Below are 18193 nucleotides of genomic sequence, written 5' to 3' on the forward strand. Positions count from 1 at the left end.
ATCAAGGCAATTAAGGTAAGCGTGACACTCAGGCAAAAGTGAGATTATGGCCAGAGTGATCCAGATACTTATCATAATCCTCTGCTTCCTTTTGTCATTGGCAGCCTGGTATGTTTAATTGAAAGAAAGGCCCTCGGGTGCCTGGGGGGCTCAGCCGTGGAGCGTCTGACTCTTGGTTTCAGCTCAGGTCGGGATCTCACATTTTGTGAGTTTGAGTCCTACATCGGGCTCTGTGCTGATAGTGCCGAATCTGCTTGGGATTGTCTCTCTCTCTCCCTCTCAAAATAGTAAATAAATGAGAAGAAAAGAAAGGAAGGAAGGAAGGAAGGAAGGAAGGAAGGAAGGAAGGAAGGAAGGAAGGAAGGAAGGAAGGGCAAGCAAAGCCAAGCCAGGCCCTCTTGAGTGACCAACTGGATGGTTAGTTGGGCTCACTGAGAACTGCAGATACCCTGGGTACCACAGCAAATGTTAGCTGATATGGTCTCTGCCCCGCAGAATTTGCAAAGTGCTCATGTAGCTGGACTGAACACAGTAGAGAGTCTTAGAGGTTTGGGCAATCTTAATGATAATGGAAAGTAACAAGAAGGTTCTGAAGAAAGAAGTTATTCCAAAAGCCACTGGAATACATTTCCTTTGCACGTAAGGAGAAACATAGTGGGTGCCTAGCAAAATTGTGAAGACACAGAAAATTCTGTCCAGCCACAATTTACAACTTTCTTAGTTTCACCCTCTTTCCTTTTGAGCTACTCTCTTCCCTTGCAAGCATCTCTTCTTCCCTCCAACTCACCCTGAATCCCTACTCTTGCCTTTTGCTCTATGAGGAACCTATACTATGGCCCCTTCTTTCTCAGATGTGTCCAACCTCTCTCCTAGGACTGCCCAGGGGACATGAATGAGTAGGGTCACTTGGAGAACTGGATGGTGTCTAAAAGCCCCTCAGATTATGGACTCATCCCTTGAAGAGTAATGCTAAGGAAAGCTGGAATTTTAGGCACAAGGTGAGGTCCACAGTTCCCAGTCATTTACTGAGTATCTGCTGTGTGCTGGAGTTTCACAGATAGTGGTGGCCCATTCTTTTTCACTGTAGTCTGGTACAGGCCAGTGAGGAAACTGTGGTTGACTTTGTCACACTACAGGGCAGCATTTTCTCATTCTAAGCATGGGGAGGAAAGTGGTGAAGACGGGTGGTGTAGACAGTTGATGTTTCGGGTTGCCTTTAGGCTATAGGACATGGGTGACTTCAGTGATGGTGACTGCTCCTGTGGAATTTTCTGACGGAGACAACTCTTGAGGACTGGCAAACCTGCCTTTCCTGTCATTTGCTGAATTTGAGGAAGCAGGCCAAACCCATTCTGTGTAGTCAGATTGGATTCATTTGTAAGAAAGAAAGAGGCCTGCCAATAGCTCTTGTGTAGCCAATATGGCCCCAGCTGGAGGCCAACAGGTCCGGGTAAGCTCAGATCCACCCCAGCTGGCCACGTCCCACTCAAGTGCACACTGTGGACCCTTCTTTTCTGCTTCGGATCCTTTTCTGATGCCCTCATGGCCCGCGGATGGTATAGCCCAAAATTGTGGGTGAGACTAATGCCCTGGGGGCCATCTCCATCCAATGGGGCAGTGGAGCTTATAGATGAATCTTCCAGCCTGCCTTCCTTTTAGGTAGACAGTTCTGGGCAGCATTTCCTGTGCTTTTCAAGACATCCTGGTGGAACAGAGCCCCTGTTGCTTCCTCCCCACCAACGGCAGTTTCTCTAATGCACAGTTATGCTGGCTTTCCGACCCCCACACTTCGTTACTCTTTGCTTCCTGGTTTTCTCCCAATAGATTAATTACACTCAAGTCCTTGTCTTAGGGGTTCCCCAAGAAAGAAATCAGGGGAGTGGCATTTTCTAATAATATTCTGTGCAGTGTTGGGACTGTAGATATCCCTCAAATACTTGAACGTAATTAGGGTTATGATATGTCTTATCCTGCTGATTAAAGTCAAAAATGTAAATTTTTAAAGAAGCAATAAATATTTTTTAAATGCCAGCAAGTAACACAGGAGGAAAGCCTTCAAGAAAGCATGATGAGATGAAAAATTAAGTTGAAGAATGATTCGTTAAGATTCTTACATAACTGTTTAAAGTCATACAAAGTACTATCTTATGTAATTGATGGCTACTTATATTTGTGGCTGAAGGACACATTCCAATTTCTGGTGGTAGGAAGTTAACCAGAGAATGGGGCTTCCAAGGAGTACACAGAGGATTTCAACTCTGTTACTTTTGTCATATGTTTTATTTTTTTATTTACTTATTTTTGAAGATTTTTTTAAAAGTAATCTCTACACCCAACGTGGGGCTCGAAATCACAACCCCGAGATCAAGAGTCACGTGCTCATCCGACCGAGCAGGCCAGGCGCCCCTGTCATATATTTTAAAGAAAATAGTTGAAGAGAAGTTTACAAAATGTTAATATTTGTTCACTTGGGTTGGAAAGTACACAAGCGTTTGTTATATTTTTCTCTATCGCACATTTAAAATTTTTCCCAAATTCAAAAGTTAAGGCAGTTTTAAATTTTCTAATGAAATTCAGTGAATGCAAACCCTTGGAAAAGAACAAAGATGACCATACAAACTCGATCCCAAACCATAACAGGTATTGCCAATTTGAAATATATTCCTCCAGGTGTTTTATTTTTTTTCCTAAGTTAATATCATTGACTTAAAATGCAACTTTTAGTCTTGTTGTCCTCAGAAGCTCAGACCTTCTATTGCTGACTATGGTGACCAGGGAGAAAGCATTGATAACAGAGGAATTTTAAAAATTTATTAATTTCTTTCCCAAAAAATATGAGATTAGCCCTATGAGATTAAATGTCACAGCCCTATGGGATGTGACATTTCACGGTCACACAGAGAAGGTTCCCAGTGTAAAGAATGTTTGTTTTTGCCCCACATGGCTGAATACCAATCCAGAATTTTTATCAGGAATAAATCAAGTTCATCCCTATTTCTATCTTTCCTCTGCCACCCATCTATAAAAACAATTCCATACAAGCTTTATTCTGTCTTCCAGAAGAACTTCCGGTTCCTGGGCTGGTTTTTTTGTCTTTTTATGATTACAAATAGCCTCCACTAAATTTGCAAACCAAACCTACAGAATCTCGTGCATGGCTGCCACTTGGTATTATTTAGTATTATTTTTATTAATACATGTGTTGGGAGACAAGAGAACATTTTGATAAATACTCATGAAATGTGCCAGATCGATGCATATTTAGACCATCTATTTGCACAAAGCAATAATGTGAACATATGGCTCACAAGTTCTGACGCCTGATACTGTTAGAGAGATTGATGCTGGTAATTTATCATGTACTGTTAGAAGCAGAGGGATGAATTGTAAAACCCTTTAATGGCTTCTGGCATCCAGGCCACAAACCTTTCTGGCCTTTCCGTCTGTGCCCTCAGACTCATCAGTATCTCTGTGTAGGAGGATTCAGGGATGAAGTCAGTATGAAACTTTTCCTCTAAGTTTTCAGGAACAGACCAAGGACTCGGTTATGAACAGCCCTAAACACAAAACAGCAGAGGAATCAAACCACAATTCATTTTCCTCTGAGGCTTTTTAAGGAGACTTACGCCTTTGCGTGCTGCAAATCTTTCTCTTTGTTTCTCCTCTCCCCAGACCCTGACCAGGGAACCAGGAATAATAGTTTCTAATGCCTGAGCGGAGATGGTGGGGAGCACCCGGCAAGGGTAGGGAAGTGATTTGAAAACTCTTGACTCTTTCAGACCCTCCAGGGCCAGAAACTATAAATAGGAATGCTTGGCAAGAGGGGAAGAAGGGACAGAACTTTCATTTCTTCAGAATGCTCTCGAGCAGGAGGGAGAGAGTGGGAACATTTTAAATATTTTGTACAAAACCCACCTCATTCCTTTATGGGAGAGCTGCTTGGCCTTATGGGAGAGGAATCGTCTGAGCAGGATTCAGAGCAGAGAAATTTTGCTGCAGTGGCTGCTGTTGACCTGATGGGATTTTTAAAAACCCTTCTTTGAGGGAGAAAAAGTAAACAACTTTTTTTATTTTGGGGAGTATTTGTCAATGACATGCGTGTTAGTGACTGAATTATGCCCCTCCCCCAGTTCATATATTGATACTCTATTCCCCGCGCCACCCCCCCAGCAATGTGAGATAGGGCTTTAAAGGAGGTGAATTAGTGTTAAAAGAGCTTCTAAGGGTGAGGTTCTTATAAGAAGAAGAGACAGCAGAGATCGCGCTCTCTTACCTCAAGCACAGGGAAAAGGCCATGTGAAGACACAGCAAGAAGGCAGTGGGAAGGGAGGCCGCCCCAGACACTAACCCTACCAGGACCTTAATCTGGGACTTCTAGCCTCAGAACTGTGAGAAAAGACATTTCTGCTATTTAAGCCATCCAGTCTGTGGTTTTCAGTCATGGCAGACAATGTTGCTTAACACGGGGAGGCAGATTTCATTTCGTTTCCATCTATGAAAGTCACTGGATACATATCAAGGTCTGAGCGGGAGCAGAGTGCTTAAGAGAATTGGCTGTTGGGGGGCTTGGGTGGCTCAGAGGGTGAAGAGTCTGACGTTTGATCTCAGCTCAGGTCATGATCTCAGGGTCGTGAGTTCAAGCTCCGTGTTGAGCCCTGCACTGGGCGTGAAGCCTACTTAAATTAAGAGAGAGAGAAAGAGGAGAGAGGAGAGAGAGAGAATTGGCTGTTGTACTCCAGCAGGCCTTGTTCAAATCCCATTACTAGGTGTGTGACCTCTAGCAAATGACTGGCCCTCAGTAGGTTTCTTCACGTGTAGAAGAGGAATAATATCTTCCACTGCAAGATTGTCGTGAGGTTAAGTCCTTCCATGCACGTAGAGCGTGCCATAGCGGCTGGCAGCCAGCACTCTGCAGAATGCTAGCTCTCACCCTGGTGCTGGGGGCCTCACTTGTGCATAGTATGTTCCACTTGCAAAGTACTTACATCACCATCATTACATTTGATTTTTACAGCAATCTTAGGAGATTCGTTGGGAAGGAAACATTACACCCACTTGAGGGAAGAGGAAACCCAAATTCAGAGAGGCCAAGAAACTTGCCCAAGCTCAAGTTCCTAATAAATCTAATAAGTCAAGGAGAGCTAGCCTTCAAATGAAGGTCCCCTGACTCTCCATTCAGTGCTTTCCTCACTCAATTTCCTGTCTCTCTCAACTCCTCCCTTCCCCCCAGTTCCCTTTCTTCTTATCTTCTTTTCCCTTTACCAAACACTCATCAAGTTTCTAGCATGTTCTAGGCATTTCCCCTTCTTCCCCAGGATTCCTGTGTTGCTTTTCTCTTTATTCATTTCGACCTGGATGCTATGTGTGTGTGTCCCTGCATGGCTGTGTGCGGGAGTGCGCCTGCGTGCCCACAATCCTGCGTCCTGGGCTGTCATTCTCACTGGGGATGACCCTCTGCCTTGTGTCTCTTCTCCTTACCTGCCAGTTTTTTCAGCTCAAAGAAGTCAGCACTCAGCCTTCAAGGGCATATTATAAATAGAGCCTTAACAGCCAACTCTCCTTCCTTATCTGAAAACTGACACCAAGCACAGGCAACCAGGACAAAAAGAAAGGCAACAGGGTCAGTGGTGGAGCAGATAATCAATATCTTTAAGTGATATGAGAGCAGAGATTCCCAAAGGGGAGGTGGGGAGAGACCTGAAAATGACAGCCTGAGAAAGCCTGCTGGGCTCTCCCAGGGAGGGGGCGGGGGCAGGCATTGTTTCCAACAGCAGACTCCATGTTACATTTTTTTTAATTAAAAAATCTAATTGGTTTTATTCAGTGATTCATGAATTGGGCGGCATCCCATCTAACAAACAGAAGGGTGCTCCCCATATTACAATTCTTATATTTGGCGGGGGGCGGGGGGGCAAAATCTCTTATTCTCACAGTACAAATGACTGAAATTGCAACTCTGCAGAATCTTGACCTCTGGAGCTGTGTAGAGTTGTAGCAGGTCCCAGTGGGACAGGAGGTGGGCTCTGAATTCTGAGGTGAGATCATTACCCTGCAGTTTTGGCCATTTGAGACATGAATTCTAAAAGCAGAGAAATGCTTTAATGCAGAGTCTTCAGAAGAGAAGTAGGGCCAGGCAGTTGGAAGGAGTCAGTGCCCAAAAGGTTCCCATAGAGTTTAAAAAGACCATCAAATCCAACCCTTCTGTTTTACAGACAAGGCAGCTGAGGCACAGAGAGAAGTCACTGGCATGAGGGCTAATAGTGCCATACCCAGCACTTGCTTTGCCTTGAAGGTGGGGGGATATAACGAAAGATCAGGCACTCTCCGAGAAATCATCTTCTAATTCTAATAGAGAACTAAAACTTGCCTTTAGGAGGCTGGGACCAACCCCAGGGTGCTGGCTCAACAGGCTTGAAGGAAGAGACAGGGAAGGCTACAAGGAACACAAAAGCAGATTCCTCCTGCTGTTCTTTGTGGCTTCTGTGTGGTTCCTCAAGTAGGTCCTTCCAAAGACCTGAAGTAGTGGGTTAGACAGGAAGGGATGTGGGGAATCCCAAAGCAGCTGTTGGCTTCCGTGCAAATAAAACAACCCCCCTCTAGGGAATAGAGTTTTTATCGATCCTACACAATAAAACACACCAACAGTGATGGTAACCTTCATTCTCACACTTCTGTCATCTCTGACCCACACCCTGACCTTTAGCCTGAAGCTGAACCTCATCCTTTCTTTGGCCCTGACCCTAAACCTGCCTCTGATCTTTACCATGTCTCTGAGCCTGACACGCTGACCCTCATCGAGAACATGACCCTGATTATGAGCCTCACATTGAATGAGATCCTCAACCTGACTTTGACTCTGGTTTTCACTCTGACAGAACATGACCCGGTCCTTCACCCTGTCCTGACACTACCTTGCGTCTTAGCCTGATGCTTGCCCAGACTTTGGCTCTAACTGACATTGACATGGACTGACTCTCATCTTTACCCTCATATTAAAATTGTCCTCTATACTGACTCTGATACTGAGGCTGAGCCTAATCTTGATCCCACAAATGACCTGACCCCCAACTTTCTCCCTGACCCTCACCATATTTCTGCACCTGACTATAGCCCTCACACTGACACTGATCCTTAACCTGGTGATGATTCTAAATATTTCCTCATATTCCCTCTGAATCTTATCCTAATCTTCACTCTGATGCTCACAAAGACTCAGATTCTGAACCTGATCCTCACCAAGATCCTAACCCTAACCTTGATACTCCCAGATACTCAACCAAACTCTTTTCATGACTGAACTCTGACCCTTAACTTGAATGTCACATTGACTCTTATCATAACTCCAAGTCTGACCCCTGCACCTGATTCTGAATAAGCTCCTGACCTTAAACCCGGCTCTCACCCTGACCCTACTTTCATCTTGACCTTCATCCTCACCCTGTCTTTGAACCTTACTTTGAACCTGACACTGATCTAACCTTGATCACAGGCTTCATTTTGACCGTGACTCTTACCTACACCCTATTAAGACTCTTATCTTGATTCATATCCTTAAACTCACTCTAACTCTGACACTGACCTTCATTTTCACTTTGACCCTGATTTTGACCTATACCCTTACCATGATCCTTACTCTACATTTCACAGTGATCTTGAACTTGACCCTGAATCTTACCCTCATTTTCACCCTAATATTGATCCTAACTCTGACCATCACCCTAATCTTTACTCCGAAAAATTCTGAATCTCTCTCTAACCTTTGACCCTATTTATTTATTTATTTATTTATTTATTTATTTAAATTTACATCCAAGTTACTTAGCATATAGTGCAACAATGATTTCAGGAGTAGATTCCTTAATGCCCCTTACTCATTTAGCCCATCCCCCCTCCCACCACTCCTCCAATAACCCTCTGTTTGTTCTCCATGTTTAAGAGTCTCTTATGTTTTGTCCCTCTCCCTGTTTTTATATTATTTTTGCTTCCCTTCCCTTATGTTCATCTACTTTGTATCTTAAATTCCCCATATGAGTGAAGTCGTATGATTTTTGTCTTTCTCTGACTAATTTTGCTTAGCAAATACTCTCTAGTTCCATCTACGTAGTTGCAAATGGCAAGATTTCATTCTTTTTCATTGCCAAGTAACACTCTATTGTATATATATACCACATCTTCTTTACAGCATTCATCTGTCGATGGACATTTGGGCTCTTTCCATACTTTGGCTATTGTTGATAGTGCTGCTATAAACAATGGGGTGCATGTGCCCCCTTCAAAACAGCATACCTGTATCCCTTGGATAAATACCTAGTAGTGCAATTGCTGTGACCCTAATTATAACAATGGCAATGTCACTGACCTTCATTCTTTCATATAACTTGACTCTGACCATAACCCTCACACTCATACACATTCTGAACCTGACCTTTACTGTGGTCCTTACTTCCTATTCTTGGTACCCTGACTGGTCACCTTTATACTTTTATGAACTTATACTAAACATTATCCTTACCCTGATCTTAATCCTAAGTCTCACAATTACCTTGTCCCAAAAGCTTACCTGACAATGACCCTCAACCTGACCATCACCGTGAACCTCATCTCAAACTCTCCATGATCATCTCCCCAAACTGACTCTGATGTCACCCTAACACTGGTTTTGACTTTCTCACCCCTGACCTTTACTTGAACTTGATTTTCAACTGGCTTCTACCTTTAATATGACCCCAATTATCACCCTACATTGAAAGCCCTGAACCAATAATCCTGAAGCAGACCCTGACCAAGACACTACTCTCACACTGACTCAGATCCTGAACTTGACCCTAAGCCTTACCTTATTCTAAACTTTACCCTGATTTTCACTATGTTTTCAATCTGACAGTGATTATGACCATCAAACTCGCCCTTACTCTGACCAGTTACTTCTGTAATTTGCCCTTAGCCCTTACTCTGACTTAACACTTAACCCTGACCCTCTCCCTGAATTCTTATTCTCACCATGTTTATATCCTTGTCCTTTACCCACACATGTACACAGAACCTTCCCTTCATTAAACAGACACTAAATGTCTACTTGACCCTGACCTTCCCTCATTCTGATCTGACCCTGACTCTGACCCTAATATTGACATTTACCCTGTTCCAGACCCTCACTCTAAGCATGCACTTGACTTTGACCCTCACTTAAGAGTGAATCTCATCCATACAATCACCTGACTCTGACCCTAACACCTTGCCTGACATTGATTCCAACCTCACTTTTATCTTTTTTTTTTCAATCTCACTTTAATCCTTGATTAAACCTCACTCTAATTCTGAAGATTAACCTGACCATGACTGTCACCTCGACACTGATCATTATCCTGACCCTCACATAATGCTAACCAACCCTGATTGACCTTGACCCTGAAATTGACTCTTTCCTTGACTGTCACCTTGATTATGTTAACCTGTCCCTGAGACTTATCCTGCCCATGACCCTTACATTGACCCTCACCCTAAATGTGACTGTCATCTTGACACTGACTGGACTTTAGCTGAACCTGACTGTGAACATCACCATGACCCAACTCTCACCTTCATCCTGAACCTATCCCTCACCATATGCCTGATGCTGTGGCCCTAACAATGACCCAGACCCTTATGCTGTCTCTGACCCTCACTATTACCATGACTTTGACCTTGACCTAGAACTTTACTTTCATGACTGAATTTGAGCCTGAAACTCATATGACCCCAACTTTCAGTATTAGCCTGATCCTATCCTTCACCGTAATCTTGATGTGACTCTCACCTGCTCCCTTAAACCTTATTCTGATCCTCACCGTGTCCCTGATCCTGCACTTGACCTTGATTTTCACTGGGAACTTGAACCTCGGTCTCAACATGACCATCATCCTTATTCTGATTTTGATGCTCACCTTGACACGAAATCTGATTCTTACTCCTACCTTGACACTTCCCAGATAGTGACCTTCACTTCTGCCCTGTCCCTGAGGTTGACCATGACCGTTAATACCATGACACTCTGACTCTGACTTCTACTTTGATCCATACCTTGACACAGACTGTCATCTTGTTCTTGACCCTATGAAGCTGACATGATGCTGACCTTCACCATGGCTGTCTTTAACTGTGACTATGACTCTGCATCAGACTTTGAATCTGACCCTCACTCTGATCCTTCTGCTCATTATTTACCTTCTTCACAACACTTATCCTCAATGTGACATTAACTTTGATGTTACCCTGACACTGTATCTGACTTCCTTATTCCTTGAATATTACACTGTCCTCAATGATCAACCTGACCCTGAGTCTGTTCATCATTCTGAAACTAACCAACACCCTGACTTTGGCCCTTACATTACTTTTACCCTGAGAGCGAATCTGATTAGAATCCTCACCCTGACCGAGATCCCCATGCCATCACTCCCCTAAACAATGACTATTACCCTGAGCCTCATCTTTACTTTCACCTTGACCCTGATCCTAACTTTCACCGGACCCGGAACTTCTTTCAGATGTTTGTCCTCACTCTTGACATGACTCATACATGGAATCTCACCCTGACTCTGACAGTGACCTTGATCCTCAACCTGACCCTCACCCTGACCATCACCTTGACACTGATCCTTAAATCTACACTCGCCGTCACTTGGCCCTATATCAGACCTTCTCTTCTCCCTCATCCTAACACTAATCCCTTCCCTGACCATGACCCTCAAGTTGGTCCCAACATACAATCTGACCCAGATCTTTTTTTTAAGATTTTATTTTTAAGTAATCTCTACACCCAACATGGAGCTGAAATCCACAACCCGAAGATTGAAAGTCGCATGCTCCACTAACTGAGCCAGACAGGTGCCCCTCACTCTGACCCAGATCTTGATTCTAACACTGATCCTGACCCCTCCATGATCCTAGAACTCAACTATCGTCATAACCCTGACCCTCAATCTCACCCTATGACTATCTCTCTGACCTTCAATATGATTCTGACCCTCATAATGGTTCTTATCATGGTTCTGACATTAAAAATGACCTAAGCATTACCACATTGAGTTTGAACATGAAATTTTGTACATTTACATGCTGGTTTCAACTAGATTTCTTACAACTAGTGTATTGCTATACTTTTGAAATCTATGTATAATTCTGAACTTGTTTATACTTGTACAGCATGTTTTTAAACATGCTGTGTTGACTGGTCTTCATATGGTCTACCTCAAAGTAAGAAAGTGTCTGAGAACATGTGGTTCTCATTGATCTGCCTCATTGATCTGCCTCAGATAAAGCATGGGTTAATTTTAGCCATCAATAAAAAGTTTCTGGAGAGACTAATGTCTGATTTCTTCTTTACTGTTAGTCTGTTCATGCAAATATGATTTTCAATGATATTTGCTTTAACTCACAATTAGAAGTTACTGTATGAAGAATAACGTGTAAATCTGGCCTCCTTTTCACATATATGGCTTGAGTTCCTCTTGTTCTAACTCACAGGAAGAAAATGCAGTGAATGTGCAGATGAATGCAGATAAATGTGAGTGTCTGAGGTTTCTCGGGTCGTGCCATACACACATCTCTGTGTAGGCAAACAGAAGTGGAACTGAAAAAAATGTGTGTTAGAGCAAAGAGCCTTCATCTCAAGATATTTCTCTCAAAATAAAGTCCTTAGTGCTTCTTAGAGTACATGGAGATGAACACAGGCATAGATGAATGTGTGCCTTTCATCTCCAAGGCACATTCTTACTGTGAGGTTACAGCAAGCAAGGAAGAGTCCAGGAGTGGTAGTGAAAAGAATCTGTACTGATATAGACAACCTCAGTGTCAGACTTTCCTCTCAAAAATAAACCCTTATTGCATCTCGGAGTAAAGCAAGATAAACACAAGGACAGAAAACACATTTCAAAACACATTATTCTTAAAAAGAGAAAAATAGATAAAAACATAGTTTTAATTGACTCTTTGTTCTTAAAATATCTGTGGATTGGCAAAATATGCAAATGACTTTGGGTAGTAATACATATGAAGTTGTATTTGCCTTCTCAAAGCTTTATTATTTATTTAAATAATCTTTACACCCAATGTGGGGCTTGAACTCACAACGCCAAGATCAAGAGTTAAACACTCTGCCGACTAAGCCAGCCCTTCAAAGCTTGTGATTAATGTGAAATAAATGCTCATAAAAATTACCTGGTGGTTTTTAACTTTTTGTACTCTAGGTGTCTCTTGTGTCTAGAGAAAAAAATGGTTAAAAAACGTGTTTGCTGTATGTGGTTGATTATTCTGGGTACAAACACTACAGAGAGATACAGGTCTAAGTACAGGATTTGATTTTCTGTTTCTTTTTAACAGTTATGCAGTTCACCCACATAATAAATTTCAGATGATATACTGCTTTATTTATGAGACTGACAACTGTATTTTAAAGCTATAGTTTAAGGGGCACCTGGCTGGCTCAGTCCATGGGCATGCAACTCTTGATCTTGGGGTTGTGGGTTTGAGCCCCATGTTGGGTGTGGAGGTTGCTTAAAAATAAAATCTTAGGGGCGCCTGGGTGGCTCAGTCGGTTGAGCGGCCAACTTCGGCTCAGGTCACGATCTAGCGGTCCGTGTGTTCGAGCCCCGTGTCGGGCTCTGTGCTGACAGCTCAGAGCCTGGATCCTATTTCAGATTCTGTGTCTCCCTCTCTCTGATCCTCCCCCGTTCATGCTCTGTCTCTCTCTGTCTCAAAAATAAATAAACATTAAAAAAAATTTAAAAAACAATTAAATCTTAAAAAAAATAAAGCTATAGTTTAAATTATCTATATGTCTTATATCTATATATGTCTTTTTTTAGGTAAGCTCTTTACCCACTGTGGGGCTTAAACTCACAACCTCAAGGTCAAGCACTGCATGCTCTACTGACTGAACCAGCCAAGTACCCCACATATCTATATATGTCTGGAGGCAGACAATTTGTTACATAAGTAATGTACCAAAAGAGTAAAATTAGGATTTGAGGCTTTTGTGTAAAATGACTTATTTTATGCCCAGATCAGAAGTTCCTTTTTGTCACCAGCTATTAATTATTGGTTAATATTAATGCTCGTGCTTTTTGCATACTCTTTAATCATTTTCTTAGTGATTCAGATACTCTTAATCAAATTTTATTTATTAAAAAGATTTTTTTTAATATTTATTATTTTTGAGAGACAGAGACAGAGCACGAGGGGTGGAGGGGCAGAGAGAGAGAGGGAGACACAGAATCGGAAGCAGGCTCCAGGCTCCTGAGCTGTCAACACAGAGCCCAGGGCAGGGCTCAAACCCACAAACCATGAGATCATGACCTGAGCTGACGTCTGACACTTAACTGATTGAGTGACCCAGGCATCCCTAATTTTATGTTTTTAAAGTTGAAAATGTTATCCCATAGTTAAGTTCATCCTTTGGACATAGACAAATTCCAGAAATTAAGTCACTTCAGGTGACTAGCACAAATCCCCTTACTGGGGGTTGCCAGGTTACAAAAAATAAAAGTACAAATATTTATACTGATTGAAAATGTGCTTTTGAGGTAGTCCACAAATTCAGAAATCCGATATAAATTGGGCATTAAAGAACTTTTAGAAAATTTGCTATGACCTAAGAAAAGAGCTGTAATAAAAATAAAAGGTCAAAGCTAAAGACCAATATTCTCACAGTAATTCTTTGTCTGACCACTACGTTAAATAGCGTTAACCCAGATAGATACCTTATAAACAAATGGACAAGACAAGTCTTGGAGAAATTCAAAGAGGCTGTTACTAACTGTCAGAAAGAAGTCTCCAACTCAGTTTCAGGTACTCATTGCATCTCAGGGTGGCTGATTATACCAAGACACTTGAAAATGGAGTTTAACAAAAATTCTTCATGATGTTACTCCTAAAACAAAGGTAAATCAGCAACAATATTCAGCTAACACTGGTGGCCTCGTTTTAGGTGTAGATGCCAAAGATGTTTCCAAAGCAAGTCTTACCTGGCAACTGCACAGTCCTGATAAAATAGTCAGGGTGGGTCATGGACAGGAACCAAGGGCCCTATGGTCTTATGAACACTTCCAAATGGACTTCATACAAATACTTTTTGCAGTGTATTAGAAATTGTTCCATTTATTGTGTATTTATTCTCAGCGCGCAATGAAGTTTTACCTTGCTGGAAAGCTACACCCATACATGGGGTGAGGGGTGTAGGGGATGGCTTGCTTTTGCTTTCTCACCTGGCAAATTCTCACTCACAGGGGAGGGGCAGAGAGAGAGGGAGACACAGATTCCGAAGCAGGCTCCAGGCTCTGAGTTGTCAGCACAAAGCCCGGTGCCGGGCTCAAACTCACAAACCATGAGATCATGACCTAAGCCGAAATCTGACGCTTAACCGACTGAGCCACCCAGGTGCCCTGATTAAGTACTTTTTACATAGAAACTTCACTGTCCCTGGTATCTCCAAGTTCTCAAGAATTATAGAGAGAACAGAATTTTAAAGTAAAATCAACAAAGCTCTCAGAAATCCTCAAAATCCCACCACCCCAACTCCCATGAGCGTTCCAATCTGTGAGATCAACCCCTTCCAGGACCCACACATTTTCTCCTTATTCTGCAGGGGCGAAACTTCCTCAAAGGGTCAAGTGGTTGGGCCCATTCCTCTCTTGGGTGGAAGGGAGCAAGCAGCAACAGATCTCTGCTTGCTTCTTTCCCACTTCTTTACCTGTGGCCCAGTGACAGATTGCAAGTTTTACACCATCCAACGTCCTTTTGCAGTTTAATTTTTGTGGGCCTCCGCGCATGCTCGCTGGCAGGAAGTACCACTGTTGGCAAAGTTTGCAGAGAGGAGCAGCAGCCCCTGCACGCTCCCCAGAACCCCGGGCGGTCAGCACTCACTGTTGCTAGGGAACGCGCGCGGCAATCCCCTTGACCCTGCCAATTACTGACCTTTGGGGAAAAGCCGCCTGGCTGACTATCAAGTATGCTCCGACTACTCCGGGTGCTTTGGCTGCCAGATTGCTGTTCTGGAAGAGGGAGAGCTAGGGAGAGCCGTCAGCACCCGCCAGGAACGCCTGCTGCGTCGGCCGGGGGCGGGGGGGGGGGGAGCACAGGGGTTAGTGGGGAGGTCTGTTGCATCCCCCTCTTTCCTCAAAAGGAAGAACGACACAGGAGGCAGTGGCGGGACTCAGATAAACATCGGATTCCACTTGCTCCTTCAAGAAAGTGCGCTTGCGCTGGGCAGGCCCCTAGGCACACGCTGAAACCAAGGGCAGCGGGCCCGGAGCGCCGGCTCGGAGTCTCCACCTGCTGGTGATGTGGTCCGTATTTCAGGGTGAACTGATGTCTCTGATGGCATTTTAGGTTAGGAACAAATAAAACTAGGTCAGGGCTATCCCAGGGAGTCGTAAAAGAATAGTTAAAAGGTATGTAAACAGCATGATCAATCGGTGACAAAAGGAACTTCTATTGATCTGGGCATAAAATAACTCAGTAATTTTTACATGAAAAACCTAAATCCTAATTTATTCTTTTGGCACATTATTTATGTAACAAATTTTAGGAGATGATCTATTGATATGCATTTGTTTGTATGAATTTAGGAATTCATTCATATACAAACATAAATAGGTGATAATTTAGTTTCTTATTTTGACTTTAAAATACATTTATCCTGAAATCTCTATCAAAATAACACCAGCATTCTTCACGGAGCTGGAACAGACAATCCTCAAATTTCTATGGAACCAGAAAAGACCCCGAATAGCCAAAGCAGTCTTGAAAAAGAAAACCAAAGCTGGAGACATCACAATCCCGGACTTCAAGATGTATTACAAAGCTGTAATCATCAAGACAGAATGGTCCTGACACAAAAAACAGACACTCAGATCAATGGAACAGAATAGAAAACCCAGAAATGGACCCACAAACGTATGGCCAACTAATCTTTGACAAAGTAGGAAAGAATATTCAATGGACTAAAGACAGTCTCTTCAGCAAATGGTGCTGGGAAAACTGGACAGCAACATGCAGAAAAATGAACCTGGACCACTTTCCTATACCATACACAAAAATAAACTCAAAATGGATGAAAGACCTGCACGTAAGACAGGAAGCCATCAAAATCCTAGAGGAGAAAGCAGGCAAAAAACCTCTTTGACCTCAATCGCAGCAACTTCTTATTCAACGTGTCTCCAGAGGCAAGGGAAACAAAAGCGAAAATGAACTATTGGGACCTCATCAAAAGAAAAAGCTTCTGCACAGTGAAGGAAACAATCAGCAAAACTAAAAGGCAACTGACAGAATGGGACAAGATATTTGCAAAAGACATATCAGATAATGGGTTAGTATCCAAAATCTGTGAAGAACTTATCAAATTCAGCACCCAGAAACAAATAATCCAGTGAAGAAATGGGCAAAAGACAGGAATAGACACTTCTCCAAAGAAGACATCCAGAGGGCCAACCGACACATGAAAAGATGCTCAACATCACTCATCATCAGGGAAATACAAATCAAAACCACAATGGGATACCACCTCACACCTGTCAGAATGGCAAACATGAACAACTCAGGCAACAACAGATGGTGAGGATGTGGAGAAAGAGGACAGCCCTCTTTTGCGTTGCTGGTGGGAATGCAAAGTGGTGCAGCCACTCTGGAGAACAGTATGGAGGTTCCTCAACAAATTAAAGATAGACCTACCCTACGACCCAGCAATTGCACTACTAGGTATTTATCCAAGGGATATAGGTGTGCTGTTTCGGAGGGGCACAGGCAACCCCATGTTCATAGCAGTGCTATCTACAATAGCCAAAGTATGGAAAAAGCCCAAATGTCTATTGATGGATGAATGGATAAAGAAGAAGATGTGGTGTATACACACACACACACACACACACACACACACACACACACATACACACACACAATGGAGTATTACTTGGCAATCAAAAAGAATGAAATCTTGCCATGTGCAACTACATGGATGGAACTAGAGGGTGTTATGCTATGTGAAATTAGTCAGAGAAAGACAAATATCACATGACTTCACTCATATGAGGAATTTAAGATACAAAACAGATGAACATAAGGGAAGCAAAAATAATGTAAAAACAGGAAGGAGGACAAAATATAAAAGATTCTTAAATGCAGAGAACAAACATAGGGTTGCTGGAGGGGTTGTGGGAGTGGGGGATGGGCTAAATGGGTAAGGGGCATTAAGGAATCTACTCCTGAAATCATTATTGCACTATATGCTAACTAACTTGGATGTAAATTAAAAAATAAATTGATTTATTAATTTAAAAAATACAATTATCCTCAGGTGCCTGGGTGGCTCACTCAGTTGGGCTTCTGACTTTGGCTTAGGTCATGATCTCACAGTTGGTGAGTTTGAGCCCCGCATCAGGCTCTGTGCTGGGAGCCTGGAGCCAGCTTCAAATTTTGTGTCTCCTCTCTCTGCCCCTTCCCCGCTCAGGCTCTCTCTCTCTCTCTCTCTCTCTCTCTCTCAAAAATAAATTAACATTAAATAAAATTAAAATACAATAATCCTATACATAGGCCTGTGTATCTCTGCAATCCTTATAGCTACTATGAATAACATTTATATTAATTAGGACCTTTAATTAATCAACCCTCCTTTTGTTCCCCCTATAGACATAAAAGCCACCTAGAGAAGAGAAATTTTTAAAACCATCCAATGTTTTATTACTTTAAAATTTTGAAAAGGTAAAAACAAGGTATTCTAAGCCTGGCCAAGCTGACTCCACAGGTTCTGTGCCCATGTGTGCATTTGACTTGTCAGTGCCTTTGAGCCAGACTCTGGGAACATACCTGTGATTGAATACATTGGGCTTGTGACTGGTTGCATTGGGGGAGAATGCACCCACTGGGAACCAAAGGGTGTCACATCAAGAGGGTGTTAGAAAGTACTTATTATAAAATTTGGTCTTTAATTGGGTAACTTTAAGAAGGCCTAAGGAAATGAGTGTTTGCTCTAGACTGAGAGTTGTTAGAAAGTGAGGCCAATTCTGTGATGGAGTACTTTGTGTATACACCAACACATACCTAATAATTTAAAGTTTTGGGGGCATCTGGGTGACTCAGTCAGTTGAGCATCTGACTCTTCCTTTTGACTCGGGTCATGATCTCAGGATCTTGGGATCGAACCCCGGGTTGGGCCCCACGC

The 18193-nt window shown here is 42.7% G+C and overlaps 1 protein-coding gene across 1 annotated transcript in view; it reads left to right on the forward strand.

Annotated features, from left to right (window-relative positions):
• The first annotated feature begins 1420 nt into the window (after window positions 1-1420).
• The window catches only part of LOC123607205, a 44566-nt gene continuing 27793 nt past the window's right edge, over window positions 1421-18193 (forward strand). The window contains 3 exon segments of the mRNA XM_045496369.1: window positions 1421-1450; window positions 6704-6886; window positions 10527-10730. Of these exon segments, the coding sequence (XP_045352325.1) occupies window positions 1421-1450; window positions 6704-6886; window positions 10527-10730 (417 nt within the window).

The sequence above is a fragment of the Leopardus geoffroyi genome, chromosome A2 (genome assembly GCF_018350155.1).
Source record: "Leopardus geoffroyi isolate Oge1 chromosome A2, O.geoffroyi_Oge1_pat1.0, whole genome shotgun sequence".
In the NCBI taxonomy this organism is placed as follows: domain Eukaryota; kingdom Metazoa; phylum Chordata; class Mammalia; order Carnivora; family Felidae; genus Leopardus; species Leopardus geoffroyi.